This window comes from Columba livia, chromosome 1 (assembly GCF_036013475.1).
Source record: "Columba livia isolate bColLiv1 breed racing homer chromosome 1, bColLiv1.pat.W.v2, whole genome shotgun sequence".
Taxonomy (NCBI): Eukaryota; Metazoa; Chordata; class Aves; order Columbiformes; family Columbidae; genus Columba; species Columba livia.
In genome coordinates this window covers 8,037,811-8,062,223 of record NC_088602.1, presented here as the reverse complement: position 1 = coordinate 8,062,223, position 24,413 = coordinate 8,037,811, and the positions used below count along the sequence as shown (strand labels likewise).

The window sequence follows — 24,413 nt, the reverse complement described above, 5'->3', positions numbered from 1 at the left end:
CACAGGTTCAAAGAGGAGTGAATTTTGCTCTCCTTGTGTGATGGATATGGGTGAATCAAGGGGCAGAAAGACTGAGAGCTCAGCTGCAAAGCAGGCTCGCGGCCAAAACTTGCACTGAATTTCCACAGAATGTAGCATCTACGTAAAGCTGCAGCCCATGAGCTATCGCAGCAGGCGCGGCTGCTGCATTTCCCCCGAGAGCACCCTTGCTCAGGTTCCCCTCACCTTAAAGTCACTGTCCCCTTCTCCACACCGAGGGGACAGCTGATTCTGAGTGAGCGAGACCTGGACAGGCTAGAGAGTTGGGCGGGGAAAAAATTAATTAAATGTAACAAGGGGAAGTGTAGAGTCTTGTATCTGGGTAGGAACAACCCCAGCTTCCAGTATAGGTTGGGGAATGACCTATTAGAGAGTAGTGTAGGGGAAAGGGACCTGGGGGTCCTGGTGGACAACAGGATGACCATGAGCCAGCACTGTGCCCTTGTGGCCAGAAGGCCAATGGTACCTGGGGTGTATTAGAAGGGGGTGGTTAGTAGGTCAGAGAGGTTCTCCTGCCCCTCTACTCTGCCCTGGTGAGACCACACCTGGAATATTGTGTCCAGTTCTGGGCCCTCAGTTCCAGAAGGACAGGGAACTGCTGGAGAGAGTCCAGTGCAGGGCAACAAAGGTGATTAAGGGAGTGGAGCATCTCCCATGTGAGGAAAGGCTGAGGGAGCTGGGGCTCTTGAGTTTGGAGAAGACTCAGGGGTGACCTTATTAATGTTTATAAATACATAAAGGGTGAGTGTCAGGAGGATGGAGCCAGGCTCTTCTTGGTGACAACCAATGGTAGAACAAGGGGTAACGGGTTCAAACTGGAACACAAGAGGTTCCACTTAAATTTGAGAAGAAACTTCTTAGTGAGGGTGACAGACACTGGACCAGGCTGCCCAGGGAGGTTGTGGAGTCTCCTTCTCTGGAGACATTCAAAACCCGCCTGGACACCTTCCTGTGTAACCTCATCTGGGTGTTCCTGCTCCGGCAGGGGAATTGGACTGGATGATCTTTCGAGGTCCCTTCCAATCCCTGACATTCTGTGATTCTGTGATTCTGTGATGCTCTGCTTAGGGCATAAACCAAATCCTTTGCCTTTTGTGACCCCACACCATTTACAACTCTCTCCTGCTGCTGTTCAGTGGCAGATGATCCCCAAAAGGGAATCTTTTGGTGGAAGGCTGTCCTGGTTTTGTGATGGTGATAAAGATGATGAGGACAGTGGGCCAAGGAGCTCTGCTGAGAGTGCAGCAGGGAAGAGCAGAGGGATCCTATTAATGCTAGAGGGTGAGATACGGTGAATATTAATGCTCAATGCTGAAGTCAAGAAAGGCTGTCAATGGGGCCAGAAGAAAAGACAACCTCAAACATTTTTGCGGCACCAGTACAGTCTGTGATACTTCATTATCTTTGCATAATGGATCTTGCTAGCAGGCAACCCCAGCAATAGGTAGGTTTAGTATGCTAAAGAGCAGCAAAATGAACTCCTTTTGGAGTATTTTATAATCAAACACTACAAATCCTTTGGAAGACACAACTAAAAGCGCAAGTGCAGACAAAGCCACCCTTAGGTAATTCCCTTGATTAAAACTCTCAGACTTAAAATGAATCTAATTAAGGACATTGTGAAGGCACAGAAAGGCAGTGTTCACTTATGCCCTCTTTTGCAGATGGTGAGTTGCCAAACAGAATTAAAAATCTTAATTGCGAGAATCATCAGTAAATTCAAAAAGGATGGTAAATTAGGGACTGCAAAAGTCAGGCTGTTATGTAACAGCAAGGCTGCCAGATCTCCTGGTTCTTGCATTAGATGGGAAAGGCAGTCCCAAGAGAGGACACAGTGCTTTTTATAAAAACTGCTGAAAAAGGAGGGAAAAACCTAGCCCAGACACATGGCATCCTGAGTGACACAGCCAGCAAAATTGATGAAAAAGGATATCCTTTCTCCCAGTTTGTTTTTCCTTCATTATTTGACACCATTCCCTATACTGCTCTTGAGAGTCATTCAAACACACACTATGATCATCTAGTGGAGCTGTCACAACTGGCCAGATCTCTGCTTTTTTTTGGTCTTTCAGTCCTTTCATAGCAGGTAACGTGCTTTGATGTATCACCAGAAATTTTCATTTCATTAATCAGCTTTCTGTCAAAATGCTGACATTTAACAGATAATTTTCTCAGATAAAAGCAAAGCAGTCAAACACTACTTTGGAAGCCAGATGGTGAAAAATGTTGACCACCTTGAATTTAATTTAATTTTCCCCAACTGCCTGCATTAGTCTCCCAAAAGAAGAAATATACTGAAGTGTGGTAAAATATGCTTATAAATATCTGATACAGATAAGGTATACAGAAAAATCTGTTTGGCTGCATAGGAAATGATTTTATAAAAAAGAACCAGGAGGTGCTTGGGAATTACAACGTATTTGTGGGAAAATGCTGAGCTCCTTCACTCCATTCAACTCTTATAATCAAGAAAAATATAGAAGGAAGCAAGTTCCAAGTAGGCAATTACCTCAAGGACCACATGTTGTACTGTACATTAAAAAAAATCAACTAATTGAATGGTTGAACTGTATTGTAATATTAAGTTGGTTTTTTTTTTCCTAGAATCATAGAATGGTTTGGATTGGAAAAGACCTTCACCTAGTCCAAGTCCCCTCTGCCCTGGGCAAGGACATCTTCAACTAGACCAGGCTTCTCAAAGCCCTGTCCAACCAAACCTTGAACACTTCCAGAGATGGAGCATCCACAGCTTCTCTGGGCAGCCTGTTCCAGTGCCTCATTACCCTCATAATAAAAAAAATGTATTAGTATGTCCAATCTAAATCTTCCCTCTTTCAGCTAAAAAACATTGCCCCTTGTCCTGTCACTACAGGCCTTGGTAAAGAGTCTCTCTCTATGTTTCTTATCAGCCCCCTTTATATATTGAAAAGCCGCAATAAGGTCTCCCCAGAGCCTTCTCTTCTCCAGGCTGAACAACCCCAGCTCTCTCAGCCTGTTCTCACAACAGAGCTGTTCCAGCCTCTGATCATTTCTGTGCCTCCTCTGGCCCCTCTCCAGCAGGTCCATGTCTTTCCTGCACTGAGGGCTCCAGAGCTGGACACAGGACTCCAGGTGGGGTCTCACCAGAGTGGAGCAGAGGGGCAGAATCACCTCCCTCAATCTGCTGGCCACACTCTTTTTGATGCAGCCCAGGATATGGTTGTCTCATGTCCAGTCTTTCATCCCCCAGTACCCTCAAGTCCTTCTCTGCAGGCTTACTCTCAATCCCTTCATCTCCAGCCTATATTGATACCAGGGGTTGCCCTCACCCACGTGCAGGACCTTGCACTTTGCCTGTTCATCCTCATGAGGTTCACATGGGCCCACTTCTCAAGCTTGTCCAGGTCCCTCTGGATGGCATCCCGTCCCTCCACTGTATCAACTTCACCATTCAGCTTGGTGTCAGCTGAAAAATTGCTGAGCTTGCACTCAATCTGTCTATGTTGTTAAGACACTAAATAGTGGTCCCAGTACCAGTTTTCACTCTAACAGTTAAAAAAAACAGTTCTTGGAGTTATTATGATCTTAGACCATTTCTGGTGATAACAAAGACAACAAAGCTCCATCCTCAGGTTATCATTTTTTGTGACAGTATAGAAGTTTGCAAGATAGCAAGTCTATAGATAGTACCTATGCACGCACACATATTTGGTGTAACAAAAGACATGCAAAGAATACTCAAGCTAGATGCTTTTATTCTTGATGGTTTAAGAAATACATATCTTAAAAAATACCCAAAGCATTTAAAGCCACTATCTGAAAAGTCAGGTCTTGGTGTCTGTGGAAATAATTGAGTGCAACTGCTCCTGACTTACTACACATGCCCAATACACTTCCATTTCTCAAAGCACCACACTGCCATACTTGTGCTTATGCTGCAGCCTTCTTGATATTAACAAAAAAAAAAAACAAGACCACATCACAAAGTCAGTCCAAAGCCTCTGAGTATCAAAATTAATAATTAAGAAGTGTTGCTAATTAGTTACTAGGCCAGATCCTCAGCTGGTAAAAAACTGTTTACTTCAGCTGTTCAATCAATGCTTTTAAGTGGGTCTGTTTTAATATAGATCAACAACGATATCATTGATTTTAACATTTTATCAGGTCAACCAAAACCACAAGGTTTACAATCACTTGCAAGATTAGCAAGAGGCTGAGGGACAGTGAAAACTTGAATTTGTTTCTCATTCATCTACTCATAAAAGGTGACAAGTTGATAGCTGTGGACGAACATCATGCTGTAGTCCAGAGCCAAAGAAAATGTCAACTAAATCCTGCCAAGTCCTCAGCTGAGATAAATCATCATAGCTCTATTAGTCAGTCCTCTAGTCTTAACTTCCAGCATTCAAGGATTTGGCTCTATCTGCATGTATGTTCAGACAAGATATGAATCAATGCAGTGTCAACTTGACTGCAGTTTCTTTTTTCTCTACAAATATTACTGTGTCTTTGACAGTTAAAAACAAATCTCACTGAAGACATCTAATTGGCAGAAGAAGGAAAGCATTTACAAAGGTCATTTCCTATAAATCCAGCAGACTAAAGAACAAGCACTGCCCATCATCCCAAAAGTCACTGTTACCTACACTAGGCAAATTTTCCCACTTATTAGTCTGTAAAGCACTTGGCACCATCAGTCTTCCTTTCTTCCATGAGAATGTGGAATCTAAAAGATGTATCTCCACTTCCTTGTGTCACCACCTGGGTCTGGTCACAACCTGGTGATTTAAATGCCAGCTTTTCTAGCAGAGCTTACGAACGAATTCCCCCAAAAGCTGCCCACAACCAGGCAAAACCAGCAGGCTCCCAGTCATCATGCTCAGCTGGAGCACAGAGTTACAGCAAGCAACAGTGACTTCAGACTTCTCTGAGCTGGACACCACCACCGACTGTACAAGGCTTGCATCCTGGGTTTGGCTTCTCCAAACACAGAGACTTACCATTCAGTCTCTCAAATCTTTGTATTAAAAGGCTCAAACTTACGGTAGAGTGCTGAATGGGTATCCAAGCAGGTGTTTCGACTGAACATTTGTGGGATGGGCATCTGCCATGGCTCTGCTGCAAATAAGTGAAAACGGCATTACACACAACACAGTACGTGCTGCAATCACTAGGTGCAACGGGCTCCATTCCAGATGGAACATCTATGATTTTGCTAGTATGTATTACATCTCAAAAAGTCATTTTCCACTGTCATGTAGGGAAAATAATTTGCAGTTCACAGGACCAAAAAGGCCTAAATGCTTATCCATTAATTTTGCTTTGAAGTTCTTGGTTATGTGGGTGAACATATCCTTCATCCACTCTGAACCCCAAGCATGTGACATCTGGCTTTCCTCCACATTGGAGCATTCAGAGAACAGCAGAGCTTTAGGTAGTAGGCAGAGGTTGGCTTTTTTTCTGCCCATTTTATGACAAGCCATTTGCATTACATTCTCTTTGAACCAGTGATAGATGCAGCTTGAACAACCCCAGGGCTATTTTCCAGGAGAAGTAAGTGCTCCAAATTTTTAGGGTGTGTTTCTTTGCTCTACTTACTCCCCAGATTGGTCCATGGAGGACATGGAACAAGTACCCAAGACTCCTGCAGTTCCCTGAAACTTTGCAGAACCAAAAGAGTGAGGGATTAATTTAAAGTCTAATGTTCCACATGGCAGTGCAAGATGCAACCATCAGGCCTTCAGGCTGATCTTCCTGTAATTTCCCTTGCATTTGCAGTGATTCAATTACATTTTAACAGAGGTTTGGAGCCCATCAGAACAAATTGCACAGCAGATTGGGTCAGAGTCCCTGAAGAAAAGTTCAGAATAAATTCTGGTTTCTGCCACCATTACTCTCAGCATTTCACATAGGAGTCGAACTATTATTTAGGTCCTCGAATTGGAGGACTCTTGTAATCATGTATGTTCCTGAAGCTGGAAATTGAGCAGGAAAAAAAAAAGCTTTGTTCCTTTTATTTTCATTTAAGCCAGATATATCACAAGCAAGTATATTACACCTTTCTTTTCCCCATGCTGAGAGCAAAGGAGAGCAACCTCTGTAAACACTAATGCTTAGTGTTTTCAATCTTAGTCTGATTTAAGAACATTAACTAATTAAGCACTATTAGTACTTGTTCTTTATCTCCAAAAATTAAACATTTGTAAAGCATTGCAATACTAAATACTGTCATAAGTTAACAAAAAGAAAAACTGTGCATATCCGTTTCAGCTTTATATTCCCCAAACTTTAAAAACTGGTTATCTTTTATGTTTTCATTTAGACAACTTTAAGGAATATTCAAAAAAGCAGCTAGCAAGCAAGAAGCATTGTACCTTTAGATGAAAGTTTAGAAAGTCTGTGTAAAAGGATTTGAAAAAGTCACTGCTATCATGGCAACAATATCCTGCAGGTATGTGTTATCTCCTGTAAGGAAGGAATGAATGCAGCAGCAGACTATGTAATCCTATCAAAATAATAAAATTATAAATGTATTTTGATCAAAAGACTGCATGAAACATTGGTAATTATTTTTTCCTTTTTTTAACAATTGTAGATCTTCAGGCTTTAATCCAAGTCAAGATAAAGGCAAGAAAATCAATAATTTGCTTTGGACAGGAAACACCTTTCTGATTGAAAAGCTCGATCTTACAGTCTCAGGTAACCATGCATAACATGTATGCTAGGAGACTCCTCACATCTTAAAGAGGATACATCTGCAAAATAAAGGCTCTAGATCTCATAGTACAAGGGGCTAATACGCTGCAAGTACTCTTGACTTTGAGATTGATACCAAAATTGCCCCAGGGCCCAGAAGCATACAATATAACCTACATATTCAAAGGCCCGAAAGACAGAGTTAACTGAGAATTGCTGGTAGGCAGCAAGGGCTGGGCTGAGTTTGCATCTGGGCTGTAGGGTGACCTGCAGAGTTTGGCCTTTCACAGCTGGATATTTGAATTACTGTGCTGATAACATGACCGCCCTGGAATTGTCTGAAAAATGCATGTGGGTCAAGGACTAGGACGAACACTGCACTCCTACAGCTTTTTAGAGTTTGGAGTTGATTTCTTATTTGAACGATGACTACTTTTTGCATTGTTGTGTAAAAACCAATGCTTTTCATATCTTTCATATCTTACACACTCACCTAGTTGACGTACTTCTAAGAAATAAGGTTTTATAGCAGTTGTTGGTAATGCTTTTCTTCACAAAATTTCTCATTTTTTATGTTTTTAAATCAGCCAAAATCTGAAACATGTCACACCTAGAGGCACCAACTACAAAAATATTATCCAAAGGTCAACACTACCTAAAGTATTCTGCAAGCATAAGAAACACAAATAAGCATAGGAATAAATATGTTGGGAATTATTTGCAGGCCAGAGAAGGAACTAATTCTGTTTTATTATTACTGCTAACATTTTCAACAACTTAGGAGTCTGGTGAGCATAAGGACCACTACCCTGGAAAGTTAAAAATGTGAAAAGTGATGAAAATCCACCATTTGAAATCACTTTTCTTTAGACAGCCTTCAACGGAGGACAGAATTACCTGCAGTTTCCTTTTCATGTTTGCTAATACTTGTAAAAAGAATATGTCTTGCCTTGGTGTTTGGGAAAATATCCTGTAATAAAAGAGTTCTACATCTTAAATGGAACCAGAGGGGCTGTTTCACCACAGCTTATGAACAAGTCTTGTTTTACGCTCTTTTCTTGAGGATACTCAGCCTCTTGCACTAAGCTTCACCCTTGAGACAGCTCCAACATAGCAATAGACACAGCTATCCAGGCGTAGGCTTTGTCGCAGCTTCATGCAATCAGAGCCATCAAAATATGCAATAAGATCTTCAGCTTGTGTGATTTTTATATAAAGAGACCTTGGGACACAAAAGGATACATCCATTCTCATTGCTGAATTCAGCATCAGTCACAGCTTATTTTCTGCGTTAATGCTTTGAATCCTTGATACATTGCATAGCCATAATACAGGAGGGAAGCAATGAAGCGATGACCCAAGTCAGATAGAGATGCTAACCTCTTAGCCAGCTAGAGACAGTGCGATTCCTTCAATGGAAGCACTGTTACATGTAATTCACAAACCAATAGGTTTATCAAGCATACAGAAATGCAGGCTCCATAAGTAACCAGGCAACAGAAAAGCACTGACTCCAGAAAGAAAATGCAAGGTTGTAAGCCGTTCAGAATCTCTGTACCAAACTTCTACTTTTCTAGCATGCAACCTTTAAGCTGGCTTCTTCCCTACATGATTTTCTCAGTCAGGTGATGAAATAACTGACTGCTGTTAGCACTGGTCAGAAACATTGGTATAATGTATCTTGCAGATACATTAATATAATGCAGAGTGGTAGCATCAGTGCTCTCTGTATTGTTGCAGTGGGAAATTTTGCCTATTGAATATTAAATCAGGAGGTGAGAGCTCTGTGGCTCTGCACAAGAGAGTTTTCAGGTGACAGAGACGCAGTTGCACATCAGCAAACTCCGGGTAAGATTTCAAGGAAGAATTCTTCTTCAGTGTTGTGTGATCTACCACAGTGACTGCTAAGGATGTTTGGAGGACTTAAAGAGCATCTACATATAGTTTATTGCCACTTTCTCATAGGCAGGGAGAGATTATATATATGTAATCAATACCAAATTTGGACAGATAGATATCATCTAATGTGACTGTGTCTGGAGATACATTTGGAGGCAGATCTTAGCTCTGTAGGAAGATGAAACAAAATACAGAGAGGATATTTAGGAATATCTTATCTGCTAAAAATTCAGGGCTCACTGAACTGCAGCACTCTTTAAGATTTGTCTTAACATGATTTCTCAGAGCAGATATTGGTGATCAGAATCAAAAGCAGTCACAAGTAAGATCCTATTTGTACCCCCTAGAATGACCAAGAATAGGATTTGTAAATTATATACAAGTCCTTGAGTGAGGTCTCCAGTAGCAAAAGAGTTGGCTGAAGACAAACCAAGTGGAACATATCTATTTAATCCTACACATCCTTACAAATTATCTTCTCTGATGCAGATGATTCTCTGGAGAAATGAAAATTGTAGATCTCAACCAGAGGTCTCAGACTGCATAAAATATAATCATATACTAGTCCATCCCCCCTGACCTAATGATTCACTCATAAATATAATTCCTTTCCTGATTGTACACATCGTCTCATTTTTCAGAAGTCTCTCATCAGGTGAAGGGAGACAGAAGGAAAATTGCACGGTAGTAGAAAACAGATTACAACACAGAAGAAATGCATGTTTATGTTCAGGACGCATGCCAGGAGACACACATCTTTTCTTCTTTTAGTGGCCTCTTGGACATTGCAAACAATCCATTCCATCAGCTCCAGCTATATGACATGCATAAAAATGCAGATCTCTTTAGCACTAGGAAATTATCTTCCCACCTCCACCCAGGCTCTCTGAATGGTAGAGAAGGGACCTGCTAAGGATGTATAGCTCTGCTATCAATAAGCAGCACTATCATTAACAGAGCAGGATAAGGCGCTCTCATTTTCTTTTCTTGCTCAGTATCTTGCACCTTTCCTTACATCTGCAGCTCTCCACTGCTGTGCAGTAGTATTAGTATTAAGCACTAACCATATCTGCCTGAGCAGTTAACTGAACATTTTCTTTTCTCAGTTTATAGAGCTGTTCATAGATTCATGAAACAAATCACCCTTCTCCTTTCATAGTTAAAACCAATCTCAATAAAGACATCTCCCTAAGATCAGCAAATTATAATCTAATGAAGTCTATTGAAAATTTCAGTTGCACTAAACAAGGTCAATGCTTGGAAGAAACGAAGTGTCACTCAGAAATTGAGATCAAAGTAATTCCCTTCTATTTCTGCTGCTGCCATAGAGACCAAGGGAGGGGGAAGAAGGGGAAGAAGAGATTTAACAGACTTAATTCTTCCTGAAATTTATAATTAACTACAAGGGAAAAGGGACAATTACCATATTTCTAAAGAATAAAAGAGAAAAAAGTTGAGCTTTTGACAAGATATAATTACAAGACGTTACATATGCAATGCACATTGGTTTGTTCTGTGTAATTTTCTTGAGACTCCCCCCCCAATTTTTTTTTTTTCTAGAAAATACAACATGTGTCTCATCAGTTTACATTCATAATGTTTGCAATCCAAAAGCTAGAGCCTTACAACAATTGTTTCAAAATTTAACATCGGTAAATAAAGATTTGAAATAAATACTCCGATACACTCCCCATCTGCCAGACATCTATTAGTGTGTTCTCCAGCTAAGATAAATGGTAATCAATGAAAAGGATCTTTCTGGTCTTCTAAGAGTGTGCAGTTTAGCCAGCAGCCAACCCATCGTCATCAAAGCTGTCCTCAAGTACCACTTCAGAATAGAGTTTACTAAATTACATGTAAATTGCATGGATTCAGCACTATTACACTTTTAGGGTCTGGCAGGAAAACACCACAGTTTGAAGTGCTCATCAGCACCCAATAATGATTATAGAAAAAGATTTTGACTTTAGCTAAATGTGAATCTCTGAGGGGAAAATTATTGTGTTTCCTGTGTTTCGGATGTGTTATAGCCAGGAAATTTAGTACAAAAAACTTAGCTAGCCAGTTTATGATTTGAAACTGCAATAATTCAAAGCCTGAAGTCTTGCAAAGGAAAAAACAACAAATGTTGCCCAGATCTATTTACCATTATTAACAATATGTGGGCACATAGAAATGTGGTTATTTTTTTGTTTCATATCCAGCTAAATTTAAACCCGATCTTCATGTAATGTAGCTCTCTACAGCTTTCCTGGTGTTGGTAAGATTATACTTGTCTGTAATACCTGAGGCACTCATTCAACCTCAGCATATATACCTAGTTTTATAATTTCCTAATTTTTGGACTTACCCTACAGCCTCTCAGACACATAGAGCTGATCTTGTAGGAAGACCCACAAAATAAATTGAACTTCATTCTCCAAGTACAGACCTTTTTAAAAACTCTGTATCAGCTCAACACAATATAACTGGGAAAGGGGGGGAGGAAATAGGCTTATTTTCTTCAGTAAGGCCTATTACAAAAGCTCTTCAAATATATATTCTAAGTATTACCTATTTGCATCAGCCTCAGGACACCATAATCAATAATCCAACCTAACCTCATAGTGGATTCACCTATGCAGAGGGAGACCAACTGCTGCCATATAGTGTGCATGCCTGCTCTCCACCTCCAGCAGATTACCTGATCTGATTTACCATCCTGCCCTTCTGAGAGCACCTTGTGACTGGTTTTGCTGCTGCTTTAAATTAGAGAGGCTGGAACGGTGAGGTCACTTCAGCAGTGCCACCTCTGCATTTTTGCATCTTCCAGTCAAGTTCTAAAAACACCCTTTAAATCAACTGGGTTCGTGCCGGGAGTCAATCACGTCAACTAAATGCTAAATGAGGGTCTTCCCCTCACTTGGGGAACCCACAGTATCCTACGGGCACACAAGACCTGTCACTAACTTTCCCAAGCAAGGCACACAATCAACCGGGATTCAGAATGATACACTTAATGTAGACTGATAGTTTCAAAGTCAACTATCCAAGCCACAGCAACTCCTCACTCAGGTTCACAGTGAGGCTACTGAGGAGGATGAGCTCTGAATTTTGCCTTGTCTTCCATGTTGGGATTATGGGGAAAGGAAAGCTAATGCTGACAAAAAGACACGATGTAAATTTTATAGCTTTTCTTGGCTTTACTCGTAAATTCATGCTGCAATGTGGGGTGATGAGTGTGTGGAGCGGGACAGACCTACCAAAGAGTCATACCATACCCAAAGTCTAAGCCAGAAGTTGGTCCCGTACTTGGCTGCAACGGGTTCTTATTTTCCACAACCATTGCGAGTATTGAGACTTATGCTCCCACATCTGTCAGGATTTTGCCTTAAGTACATACAAAGATGTCCCCTGTTCCAAAAATATTGCTGGATGAGCAGAAGAAAATAGGATAGGCAGATGTTGTTGGCTTCTGGCAACATTGCAAGTCAGAATTGTACATACTCAACCTCGACATGGGTTAACAACATAAACAAGCACATCATTCTGCTTCCCAGAACCATTAAAAAACTTATATTTTTTTTCCTTATATCTTTATTTCATTATTTTAAACACTTGAACTAAATCCTTAGAAAAGGTGCTCAACAGACAGCCATGAAAAAAGAAAAACTAGACTATCAGAGAATTTTAGAAGAACAAAAAAACTAAAAACAAAACTCCAAACCTCTTTGCTAGTGAAATGAACTGGGTCGTTTTTTTCATTCATGTGATAATAACATTTTCATTTAATCGTCTGATCCCACAGAGGCCAGTGACACTTGAATTAAACATGGAAACTGTGTAGTGAGTAATCCAGCTTAATCCACTACAGAGTTAAGTGGAAGCTGGCAACAAGAATCACTAGGAAGGAGTAATTGTTGCAGACTTTTCAACACTTTGAGGATGGAAATGTATTTTTGTAGGTAACAAAACCAACAAGTTCAAGTTGGGCATTCTCCCTGGGTCTGAAGGTGGCCGGTTCTCTAGATTACAAGCTGGAGGACACAGCTCTGGGTCACAGGAACCTACTGCTGCCTGTGCTCAGTGCTGCGAACTTGGGAGTCAGGCAATAAGCAGCAAGCCGTTTAGGTTTTGTGAGTAAATTTGGAACATTTAATTTGGTGTCCAGTCTTTGTGTACATCTTTGCAAGCTCTTCTCAAAACACAGAAGCATGCAGGTGATGAACTCTAGGATTTTAAGCAAACCGCAAAGTACAGCTCCCAAACAAAACAAGAGGTGAAACCAGCGGCAACCAACATTGACGGTTCTGAGGGCCATTACTGATGTTAAGGGTGACAAAATATTAGACTAGATTTCCCAGGCAGTTTAAAAATCTGTATCCTAGGAGAAGGTCTTTATGTAGTTCTTCTTGTGACAGAGGACTGGATGGCCAATTGCAGTGTTATTCAATTCTCTCTTTTTTTTCGTGCCATGATTGCCAGCTGCAAGTAACAAAAAGCCTGAATCTGACACCTTGAAATCATGAGATTTAAAAAAGAAAAGCATATTTTGATTTCTCTTCATTCATCTGCTGTGTTTTAGACCTTTAGATTTTCCATCTCTGAGCTCCAGGGAGAGCTGATCATCTTTTCTAAGCCACCTGACAGCAAGAACTGGGGATTTCAGCAAAGCAGCCCCTGTTATAATGAGTCATGTAGGGCAACACAGAGCTATTTGCTTTTTCACCAGCAGCAGAAACTGTTGTATTCAGAATCCTGATAAAAGCAGAAGGATGGAAGGACAGCTGAAAGCTAAGGGAGAGGACAGCATGTTGTCCCTGACTGTTGGGAGGCACAGTGGGAATGTTCCTTCTTTTCAAAAACTCCTGGAGCTCCCGCTGCGACAGAGTCTTGACCTAAGCTGTTATTTATACTGAATCCTTCTTAATGATAAAACAATGCCACAAATTAATGTGCTTTATGCGACAATAATAGAAAGAAGCTATGCTGGGAACATGATCAATTAAAATAAACTAGGAGACCATAAGAAGTCCTCCTTGACCGATTCAGCATTTCTTAAGTCATGGGTTCAGAAATGCATGAAAACATGAAGCATGTAAAACAATAGAAGAAGAATCTGTACAAATTAATATCTTAAATATATCTTAAATTTATCTTACATTTTGGCTGAAACATCAGTAGGATTTAAGATTTGGCAAGGCACACCAGAAACTAATTTTATTAGATGGCATCTTTCACCACACAGAGTTCAAAGCAGGATCTTTAGATCTATTGTACATAATCTACAAGGGCATGTTCACTCCACCACAACATTTATGTCATTTTCTATAGACTGGAGATACTGCAAATTCCAGAGTAAATTTAATGACCATATGTTAAAAATGTCAACTTTTTTAAACAGTGTTCATCTTTTGAAGTTTAAATAGCATTCATCTTTTCCTTCCATTTCATTATTTAAAGAATTATTGAAAATAATTACTGAAAAATAAAACTGATGTATTTACTTCCTCTTGACATCCACTTTGACAGGATTAAGAACAAAATCAGACAAATGGGTATTCAGATAAGGATAATTACCAGATCTGTGGCCAAAACTGACCATACGGTTGCTCTGGAGAATTCATACTTATTGAAATAATTTTTAAAAAATCTCAAAAGAGGTCTGCTCTTACCATATCAGTGAAAACTGGCATAAACAGGTGCCATAAAAATTTGTTCAGTTTCAAGAAACTCCAATGCACAATAAAGTAAGAGCAGATTATGGATCAATACAATGTAATTACACTGGTGCAGCTATTTAAATATGGCAGCACAAGAAGATGAGGAAATCAACTGTAGTTTATTTGGCTTCAAGCCTTCGCAATATGAAAGTGTTCTGAAACTAGATTTTTGTCATTATTCAGCTCAATTACATATGTTAATATGCTGTTCCCACATGCATCCAAACAGCAGGTCACCTACAATTCACAATCCTATCTCCTTCCAACATCAAGTTGGCAGTGAAGGCTGATTATATGGAATTGAATATTTGGGGCTCATATGCTTGACTTTCATATCATTTCAGCCATTTAGCGGCAAATCCAAGAAACAGAAGAGATGGGAGGAAAAATATTGTGTGTAGATGGAGTTGGGAGCCCTGCTCAGAGCAGCAGTAGTAGTGAGATGACCGTGAGTCTACACTTGTTATTGTCCAGAAGGTCCTCGGAAAATGTCCAGCGGAAACATTAATCACTAATTCATAAAATAAATAAATTGGTGTCTCCTGATATCCAAAAAAAGGCACTGAGCCACATTCTTCTCCCAATTATACTATCTTAAATGTAGATTCATTTCCCTGTCCCAAACCCAGCTACTACAGACCTCCTTGCCAACCTCTCAAGGCCAAGGATGGCTTTGATTGCAGGTCCTCACCGCACCTCCAGACACCCAAATGTAGAGCAAATCACAGCGGTCTCTTTCAACCTTCCTGCTTATTTTCTGTTGGAAGGCAGCATCAGGAACTAGAAAAAGAATGTTTAGTGTGATCCTGCATCCAGGTTTTGTTCAGCGGTGCTGCACCACCGCTGCTGAGCGCTTTTCACCATTATCGCATCAATGGGCACCCGCAGGCATCTCCAGTCTGCTGCAGGGCAGGTCGAGGATGTAGTCTCAGATCCAGCACGGCTTGTGGGAATCAGAAGGACCTGGAAAGAACAGGAGGTGAATGAGGCCACAGAAGGAGCGTGAGCTCCTTCTGTGGCCTCATTCACCTCCTGTTCTTTCCCCATATGGGTTTCTTCACCATCAAGATCAGAATGACAGCTCGCATCTGTTTCTGCGGCTCCACCACGCTCCCTGCTCTCTGCAGCAGGCACCCGCCACCCTTTGCTGCTGCCCATGGGTGCCCGGGGTGCCTCCTCCTGCCCTTCTCCTTGTCATGGATGGGGGGCCCCATTTGGCATGGCTGTGATGCGAAAAATGACAGCAACGATGACGGCAGCGTTAACCGCTGGTTTGCCCTATCCTTTACGTAGCCTCTAGGTGTTCTAGTTGCCCCAGGCATTTTGCAAAGTCCTATTGAAATAATGAAATTCATCAAAAATAAACCAGAACAGGGAGCAACTCTGCTGAACCCCAATGTCTGGGCTTCCCCAGTAACTGCTCCTTATATATACTATCACCATGTGAAAATGCAGTTACAAACATGCGGTGAGCTGCCTGTCCTGTAGCAAGAGAAAGGGAGTTCTCTGATTATCTCCCTGTCATTTAATATTAACTTATTTTGCTAAGTTTTAGGACATATCAAAGAATCATCCAGTTTATCCCTACCCCAGATTGTTGAAGTTGGGAAGTGCCCTTAACCCCAAAGTCATCAGCCTGCGGCTGTTGTGGATAAAAAACTGTTTGCACACACGTCTGGAAGGAATTTTTTAGAAGGACCTTTCCTAAACAGTCAGGCTAGATCTAACATCACTATAAGAGTGCTGAATTGGGACAAAGACATTTTTATTTTTCAGGCCTAGGGATGCAAAGTAAGCTATGTTTTTTCCCCAAAAAAGCCACAATAAGCCATAAGAAACTTGCATCTCTCCAATCAGAAACATCATGACTATCTAAAGTACATCTGATTGGCCTCTTTAAAATACTAGGACCCATATAATCCCCCCCCCACCTTTTTTTTTTTATTCTTTAGTTTACAGAATAAACTGATAAGCTGAGAAAATATGTGCCATATACTGTGTATTCTGAAAGTGCTCTGGTAGCTAGAGATATTAATAGACATAAGCATAGGCTAAGATAAAAGATGAAATCCTTTTCCTTTTGCAAGTGAAAATAAGTGAATTACATATCATTTAGGAAGTGATACAGAAACAAACTGCATAATCTACAGGAAAAAGAGAACAAAATACTCATTGAAGCAACGCTTATTTATCACTTTATCTTGCAACCTGACACAGTACATGCTCAATCTATTTAATTACAGGAATAGAAAAATAGCAGAGAAATATGTACACATAACAGCAATGTTTCCAGTCCTACCTTGGTCGTGACAATGCACAGACAATCCATCCTGTAAATCTCCACAGGAGTATATGTAAATCATAAAAACAAATCAGCAAGGGTGAGGAAAGGCTTTTGAACAGCATGAACAGAACCGGAGGCTTGAATCTGCACAGCCTGCTTTTCCAAGTGGGGCCCTCATAAGAAACTCGAGTCCTCCTCCACAATGCTAAAGGCAGTCATGATGCTCACAGGGATCAGAAAACCCACTAGAAATCATCTCAAGCAAAACTTCCAGGTGGCTTATCAGGCTTGATTGCTGCATTGTTCAATCTGTGATCAAAATATTCTGTTGAATGGTATGCAGCCTTCTAAATAAGCAGATGAGAACCACAACAAGCACAAAAGAGCAAAAGCATCACATTTCAGCCCTGGCTGTGCTTTCACAATTCTGATCTGCTGTTTCAGTATACCCATAAGATTTCCTTTGCCAAGTCTCTCTCTGTCTCTCTCTCTCAATCTCTCTCCCTCCCGCTCTCTCCTTCCCTGTCTTTCTGTTTTTTTCTCTCTCCCCCCTCTCGCTCGCTCTCTCCCTCCTCTTTTCTACGAACTCCGAGCAAGCACAACACACACAACTCTCGGGCCCATCTATCACAGCGCTGTCACTTCTCTGCCAAAACAACTGCTTTGGGTTGTAAGGGGTTTTTTTATTAAGAGCAATGATTCCTACAACTGCATATCGCTTGGAGTACATGATTGAAACATTAAGGTGTGTGCGAGAGCTCATGCGTCACATCTACAACCACTCGGAATTACTAGGTCAGATTCGGATTCGGGAAGTGAGCATAAATAACAGCTGGATAAGGCGAACTCTCAGAAAGTATAACAGAAAATAATCAGTCAGGGGAAAAAAAAAGGAATTGCATATTTACACATGCATGCAGGGCTGTGAAGTGTAACAGTGATATAATTATATTCTACCATCCACGGGAAAAAAAAAGGACAAATCACATTATATACACTACTCAAAGCTACAGAAGGGCACCTTTTTTTTTTTCCACTTACGAAAAAACATCGAAGTTTTAATTAAAAGAAAGCACCCCAAACAACAGAGGTAAAACACTCAAGTTCTCTCCCAAACTTTTTCTGTATCTTTGATGGATCCACAGATTTAACTGCTGTATCTCATGTTCTGTATGCTTTGCTCAGTGTTCCACAGACGGTTTAGCCCCCAAAGCCCTACCTTTCTTGCAGTGATGCTGGTGCAGAGCTTCCCTTTCAGGTGCCTTACATGAATCATTCTGAGTTAGAAAGCTCACTGTCAGCTCTTACAGTCTTCCCTCTCTTACAGACAGAGGAATAGAGAGAAAGAGAAGAAAGAGGGAGGGAGAGAGAAAGAGACACAGAAGGGAAAAGATATGTAAAATGAAAGCGCTGGCCAAAGAGAGAGGAAAATCAATGCTCCTATTCACTGGAAAAAAAAAAAAATACAGCCAACTGGACTGTTGACAGCAACAAGAGGAAACGTCTAGACACCCATACATTACAATTCACCTTTTCAACACACTGGACAGCACAATTCCCCCTGGGTGCTCTGCTGAGGATCTCTCATTCTCACTCAGAGCTAAAATATGTTTTCAATAAAATAAACCTTTCCAAGAAAATAAAAGGATATTTAAGAGTCATCTCTCTTCCATAAATTACTCAGGTTATAGCCCTAATATTCTTGTGATTGCTAAAGCAGCAAGGGGCTCAGTAAATGACACACACTATTTTGCCAAAATGAGGTCACTGCTACCAAAGTTACAAAATCCATACTGGATCAGATATGTGGTCAGAGAGCAACCAACCCTCCCCCAGCTACTAAAGTCTTGGTGGATACAACATTTTAAAGACAAAGTCTCCAGAGCACTTGCAACTGTGTCTAAAACTTTAACCGAGTCTGAGCAACCACATGTGTACAAAACAAACTTCATTTGTGTTTACAGGCTGCACTGGAACCTGCATGTTCTCTCCCTACTGAGGTTTAGTCCAGTAGCCAAACATTCAGACAAGTTTATTAAACTATAGATAATATGAAACAGAGAAGTCCTTGAAGTAAGAACCAATTAACCATCTACTCAAGAACCAATTAACCCAATAAGATGGTCTAACCTAAGCCACACTTGTGCTCTAAGCATCATAGGGTAAAAGGGAATTCAGTCAACTACAAAATCCGGAGATATTTTAACACTTAGATGTAAAGCAACCAACGTATTTTCTCTCCCAATTGGTAGATTCAAGCTGATCTAGTAAAGTGTGAAAGATATTATTACCTAATGGCTGTAAAATTTCTTATCATACTTGAAACTGGCATATAGGGATTTATTCTGAAATTGGTCTCCAAGTGCATGATCTATAAATGCTTCTGCTTGCAAGTAACTCTACTCCTGTGAGCTGGTCCCAGGGAAAACATGATCCTATTTACAGTTTATATGAAAAACAGAGGGTCTGAACTATTTGAGACTGTTTAATTGAACAGCATGACTCATGTGTGTGTCTGGGAAAACCAGGCTCCATCAGTACCTCCTCCTGCCCTCTTCCAATTTTTGAGTGTCACCTCCTTCCATAAAACAAGCATTTAACAGCACAGGATTTGCCCGTGTGCTACCCAAGCTTAGTGCATCGTTGAGCAGCATGGTCTCTGAAATTCTTCTTGTTGCTTTTCACCCTCAGAACGTTCTGTAACCCCAGACAGAAGAGCCCCACACCTTTGGGGACATGGACCCCAGCTCCATCCTTCCGTGGTCTCATTTTTGTTGCCAGGGCTCCTGGTCAGAGCTTCTAATGCTTGTTATCGATGACTCAACAAAGTCAGGGCATGGGAACAGGTGACTGTCAGTGGGTCTCTAGTGTTTCTCCCAAGTATACAGTTCCTCATTTCCATTAGCTGTCCATCCCAAACCCAAAAAATGAGGCTAAGCTTCTCCACTTTCTTCCTCCAACTAGTTACTTTTTCCATTCATTTTTTCTCATCGAGCTTAAGATTTTCAAATCCTTGGTACTGCTTTACCCTTCATTAGCAACATCTCATTCTGCTCTAATTTCTGCAGGTCAGATTGCTGCTTAGTTCTATTTTTTCCTCTGCTCTTCCAGCCTTCGTGTTATCTGTACATATGATCATGATTGAAATCTACCATAGAATGACTTGACCCAAAAACCAAACAAACTGAGAAGCAGCCATCTGGGGTGAAAAGAGATGGCTTATAGTTCCTTGTAGTTGCTTTAGATGGTCAAAAATAACCTCTGTGATGAGCTCTGGCTCTCAGGAAGCCTTAATACAGGAATAATAACAACTATTTCTCACTGTGATATCAGTGCCTCTGTGGACCACCATGTGAAAACCACTTACCCAGGTGATTGCTTCCTTCTCCTCTAATTTTGCCAAGTTGTCTATTTTAAAGTCATACAAAACCAAACAATATGAGGTGAGTGAGTGAGTGAGTGAAGTGTGATGGTCTGTATAATGCAGTAGTTTAGACTGGACAATTTAATCCTCCTTTATAGCATTAAAATCCTCACTGTATCCAGATACTTCAACTCGCATAACCAAAGCACAGGGTTTAATTAGGCAGTTACATTTGTAAGCAGAGCCTATAACATCCAGCTGAACCAAAAATTTGTAAAAGTAAGTTCCTGTAAGACCAATAAGAAGGATTCTATTATTGTTTTAAAGTTTTCACGACACACCTTTTAAAACATTTTTAAAATTCTTTTGAAACTCAAATATTTTAGACTACAAACTGTAAAGAGAAACTTATTGTTAAAAAAAAAAAACAACAAACAACAAACAAAACCAAGCAAAACTGGCTTGACTATCGTCTTTAATTCAAACAGCAGAAATTAAGAAAAACAGGAGTACTAGATCTCCAGGTTTTAGAGAAGACACTAAGAAAGGAGGCATCTACCAGACTGCTAACACCACATTAGTAATGTCAGCATCTTGCAAAATTTAGCCAGTGACTATTTAGAGCTCTGTGCACCTACACAGAAAACACATAAACACACACATCATCTTACAAATGTGGAGAGAGGTTTATTTACATCTAACGTATCTTAAATTGCGTACTATGGAGCACTTATTGATGGTATTAAATTGCCAGTCTTTCACATGGGGCTAAATTCTCTTTCTTCTTTTCAGGTCTTATATTGCACCCAAACAAGCTACAAATAAATACTTTCCTGGTTACGTCTCTTCCAGGAGGGCAATTGATGTAGTTATGAAGTTATGTCTCTATGGTCAGAGCTCATTTATACCACTTGAGCCCAGTTTCAGCTAGGCTGCTGTGCATCACAATTGGTTAGTAAGTAGGTTAACACCAAGATACAAGTTATCTGAGTAATTCTATGCTAGAAGCAAAAATCTCATGAGACAGCCTCTTTTTTAGGACTATTTTGTGCCACACGGAAAACAAAAAATGAGAAACTAATAATCTTGCAGATCATGCATATGTAGTTAGGGGCTATATTACAGATGAAATGTCAGAATAAATCCCGCTTCAGCCAGGAAGAGAAGTTAATACAAATTTCAGAAGGTGTGAAGTTCTGTATGCTTTAGCTGCTAAGAATGTTAATGCTGCTCCCAGACAGAACCAGAAGCCCATGAGTGCTGGTGTTAATTTAAAAATTAACAAATTAGCAATTCTGCACCTCCTGACTGCAGCAGGCCCAACGGCAGCAGCTTTGCCACTGGCCTCAGGCCCACCAGAGTCCCAGGCAGAAGCTATAAGATAACAACCATTCCCCTTCTCCTATGCACGGCAAATTTCGTCACTATTTAGCACAACCAGCGTTGAAGTCCTGACGGATTTCTCTGACTGGTAGCTTTCTAAAAAAATAAAATAAAATAAAATAAAATAAAATAAAATAAAATAAAATAAAATAAAATAAAATAAAATAAAATTATGGTATAATGGGTGCAGGGAGAAGTGAAGGCTGGACTTCATCACAAAGACTCCGCACCCAAGTGGCCACCATGGTCCCAGGCTCAAGAGCCACATAAAGGTTTGTTTTCTGCTCCACAGCTGTGGAGGGGATCCCCTCTCTTTCTGCCCCAAGCACACACCCAACATACAACCCTTTTATTCGGTACTTGGGAGCTCACATCACTTTAACCCCAGCACTCAAAAGCAAGAAAAAAGCTATTTTTTTCTGGGTTTTGTTTTAATAGACAATGTGCACTTTGCAGGACTTGTTTTCTGAGGGCCTCATTGTAATACCTGGCCTTTCACTGCTGCACCTGGTAGTGCACCATTTGCCTCTTGGGGTGCTCAGTGAGACAGCAGGGTGGTTGCCTCCCTTCCTCTCCAGGAGTCAATGTAATCAAAAGATAGCAGGATAAGTGACAATGGAAAGAACCTGAGGAGGTCTTCATTCCAACACCCCACTCAAAATAGGTTCAGCAGTGAGGTCTGATCAGGTTATTCAGGCCATTATCCAGTCTGGTCTTGAAAGTCTCCAAAGATGGAGACCATGCAACCTCTTTAGTAGCATCACTCCTGCAAACTCACCAGCTTAGGGGCCTGTGAGAAGACAGTGAGGCAAGCTGGGAGCAGAATATGGCTTGTAGGGTTGTAGGAAACACATGTTCACAAGCGCAAGGTGTGGAGCAGAGAATAGGTAAAGGTCCTTGAGACATTTGACAGCTCTGAAGAGCCTTGAAGAAGCTCATCTTTTGAAAGCTCTGCAGCCTTCATTAATTTAAATCTTATGCCTAATGTTTTATCTATCTATTCTTTCCCATACAAAGCCATAATTGTTTTCTCTTGCTTCCCACAAGTCCTTAGTTCAGAATGAAACAGAGGTACTTCAGTTACAAATGCTCCATTGGGTTTACGTGGGCTGGGATGCTCTGCAACAGAAAGACACAGTACTCAAGGGCAATATGTCCTGAAGTGGCTCTCAGCTCTCAAGATCCACGGTGAATGAAGAGTTCATTTTCATTCTTGAGCATTCTGCCTGGGGAAGTAAATCTAACAATCCATTGATCATCAGCAACTGAAAAGCTCTGGTGCATATGTTTAAACATGTAGCCAGTCCTAAATAGCTATGTGTCACTGTCACAGCAGCGTGCCACTGACACCGTCGCTTGAAAAAGAAATCAGACAAAATGACTCTTTCAAACAAACCGGCATGCTAAACCACAAGTTCCAGGAAACAAGAACAAAATATCTGCTGTCTGTCATTCCACGGTACTAAGAACTCAAGAAGATACCACTCACAGATCTGAATGTCTTAGAGTTTGGCAGCAGAATTGCCAATTTTTGGAGTTTACTCTCATGTACGCTTCATGCTGAAGAGCTACTAACAGTGTGAAAATGCACTATGTAGAGCTGTTGGGGGAGAAACACTGAGTCCAGAAGTTTACAGTATCCATCTAAGTAGGGAAGATGGTACATTTTTCAGTTGGGTATTCACATTGGAAATGATATTGCGAAATTGGGCTGAGAACTGTTACATCCCATGATTTCTATAACCTCCTCACACAAAGTATTTAGTGCACATATCAAGCTTTTGATAATTCCTTGCTTTGGGGAAATAATTTCTTCCATAAACATAGGGACAAATTTCAGTGAATATACATGTTCTTGTATTTCAACCCTCAAGTGGCGCCGTGGTCCTATAGGGTACAAAAGTTTTTTCCAACCAACTGGGAACACAGTAACACGAGAAACTCAGAAAGTCATGCTAGACAATTAGCTCTTTAGATCTTGAAAAGTTAACAGAGAAATCGATCTAGAAATTTAAACAAAGCCCATGAAAAAGCCTTAGACAAGAGAAATAATCTGCAAGTTTCCACTGTTAGAAATGACCTTACTGAAGTCTACAAGGTATCACATAAGCACGCCAACTCAATTAATGTCTGTTTTCTTTTCATTATGTTTCCAGCTTGCTAACTTTAAAAGAAAACTTCATAATTTTCTTTCACTTAGAAAAGAAAAAATACACAATGACTTCAAGGCAAAAACTCCCCATAATAATCTCTAAACCCAAGAGAATTTTTCCAGCCAAGTTGTGAACCTATGAAAATAATTGAGATATTGTAATGAAACACTTATAACTTTACCATTGCGTGCAGCAGGGCTGTTACAAAGAGAGGTGTAACATACCCCCTCACCACAGCCATAAGTCACATTGCTTCGTGCATTATTCAGTGGAGTTTTATGGCAGGTATCATTAGACTGCCCACACAAAAATCATCACTTTGCTGACATTCATATTCTTCCATACTGACTACAGGCCAAAAATAAACTACAGTGCACACCGAGAGACTGAAAACACCTTGAATAAAATTCACTAACTGTGCAACACCTTGGACACTAAAACGAAAACATCTTGAGATCAGCAATCCTGTAGAACCATCACCGATATTAACATTTTTATATAAAAATAAAAAATAAATCCTGCCTAGGACAGCATAAAATGCACAGAGCTGCTAACATACAGCAATAAATTGCAGCCATAAGCCTATATGAATGTGGTAATATACATACAGTCATTAAGCAGAAAAAAAAATTACTGCAGAAGCTAAAATTCAGTATATTCTACATATTCCACCTCCAGCAAAACTCAACTGAATAAGAATTTCATTCTCCATCATGAAAGAGTAGACCATACCTTTGTCTTCATGTCTACCACATAATTTTCAAAAGTCTGTTTCTCCTTATTGTGTTCACCACGTTGTCGAGATCCTTCTGATCCATTGGAAACTGCAGACTAAAGAGGGAAAAAAGTAAGCAAATAAAGTAGCTGAGGTGTGCACTATAATTCTATCACACTTAAAAGTAAAGAATAGCGTG

At 40.4% G+C, this 24,413-nt stretch overlaps 1 protein-coding gene across 18 annotated transcripts in view; it reads right to left on the bottom strand.

Annotated features, from left to right (window-relative positions):
* Positions 1 to 24,413, bottom strand: part of DLG2 (discs large MAGUK scaffold protein 2) — a 1,055,145-nt gene that overhangs the window by 874,641 nt on the left and 156,091 nt on the right. For 8 of the 18 annotated variants that reach the window (XM_065049757.1, XM_065049758.1, XM_065049759.1 and 5 more), the window contains exons 5-6: positions 24,232 to 24,330; positions 5,062 to 5,136 (exon numbers count right to left, since the gene is read on the bottom strand). In XM_065049757.1, the coding sequence (XP_064905829.1) occupies positions 5,062 to 5,136; positions 24,232 to 24,330 (174 nt within the window). Of the gene's footprint in view, positions 1 to 5,061; positions 5,137 to 16,614; positions 17,232 to 24,231; positions 24,331 to 24,413 lie in introns of those variants that run through there. The other 10 variants (XM_065049771.1, XM_065049775.1, XM_065049760.1 and 7 more) reach the window with 8 other exon arrangements.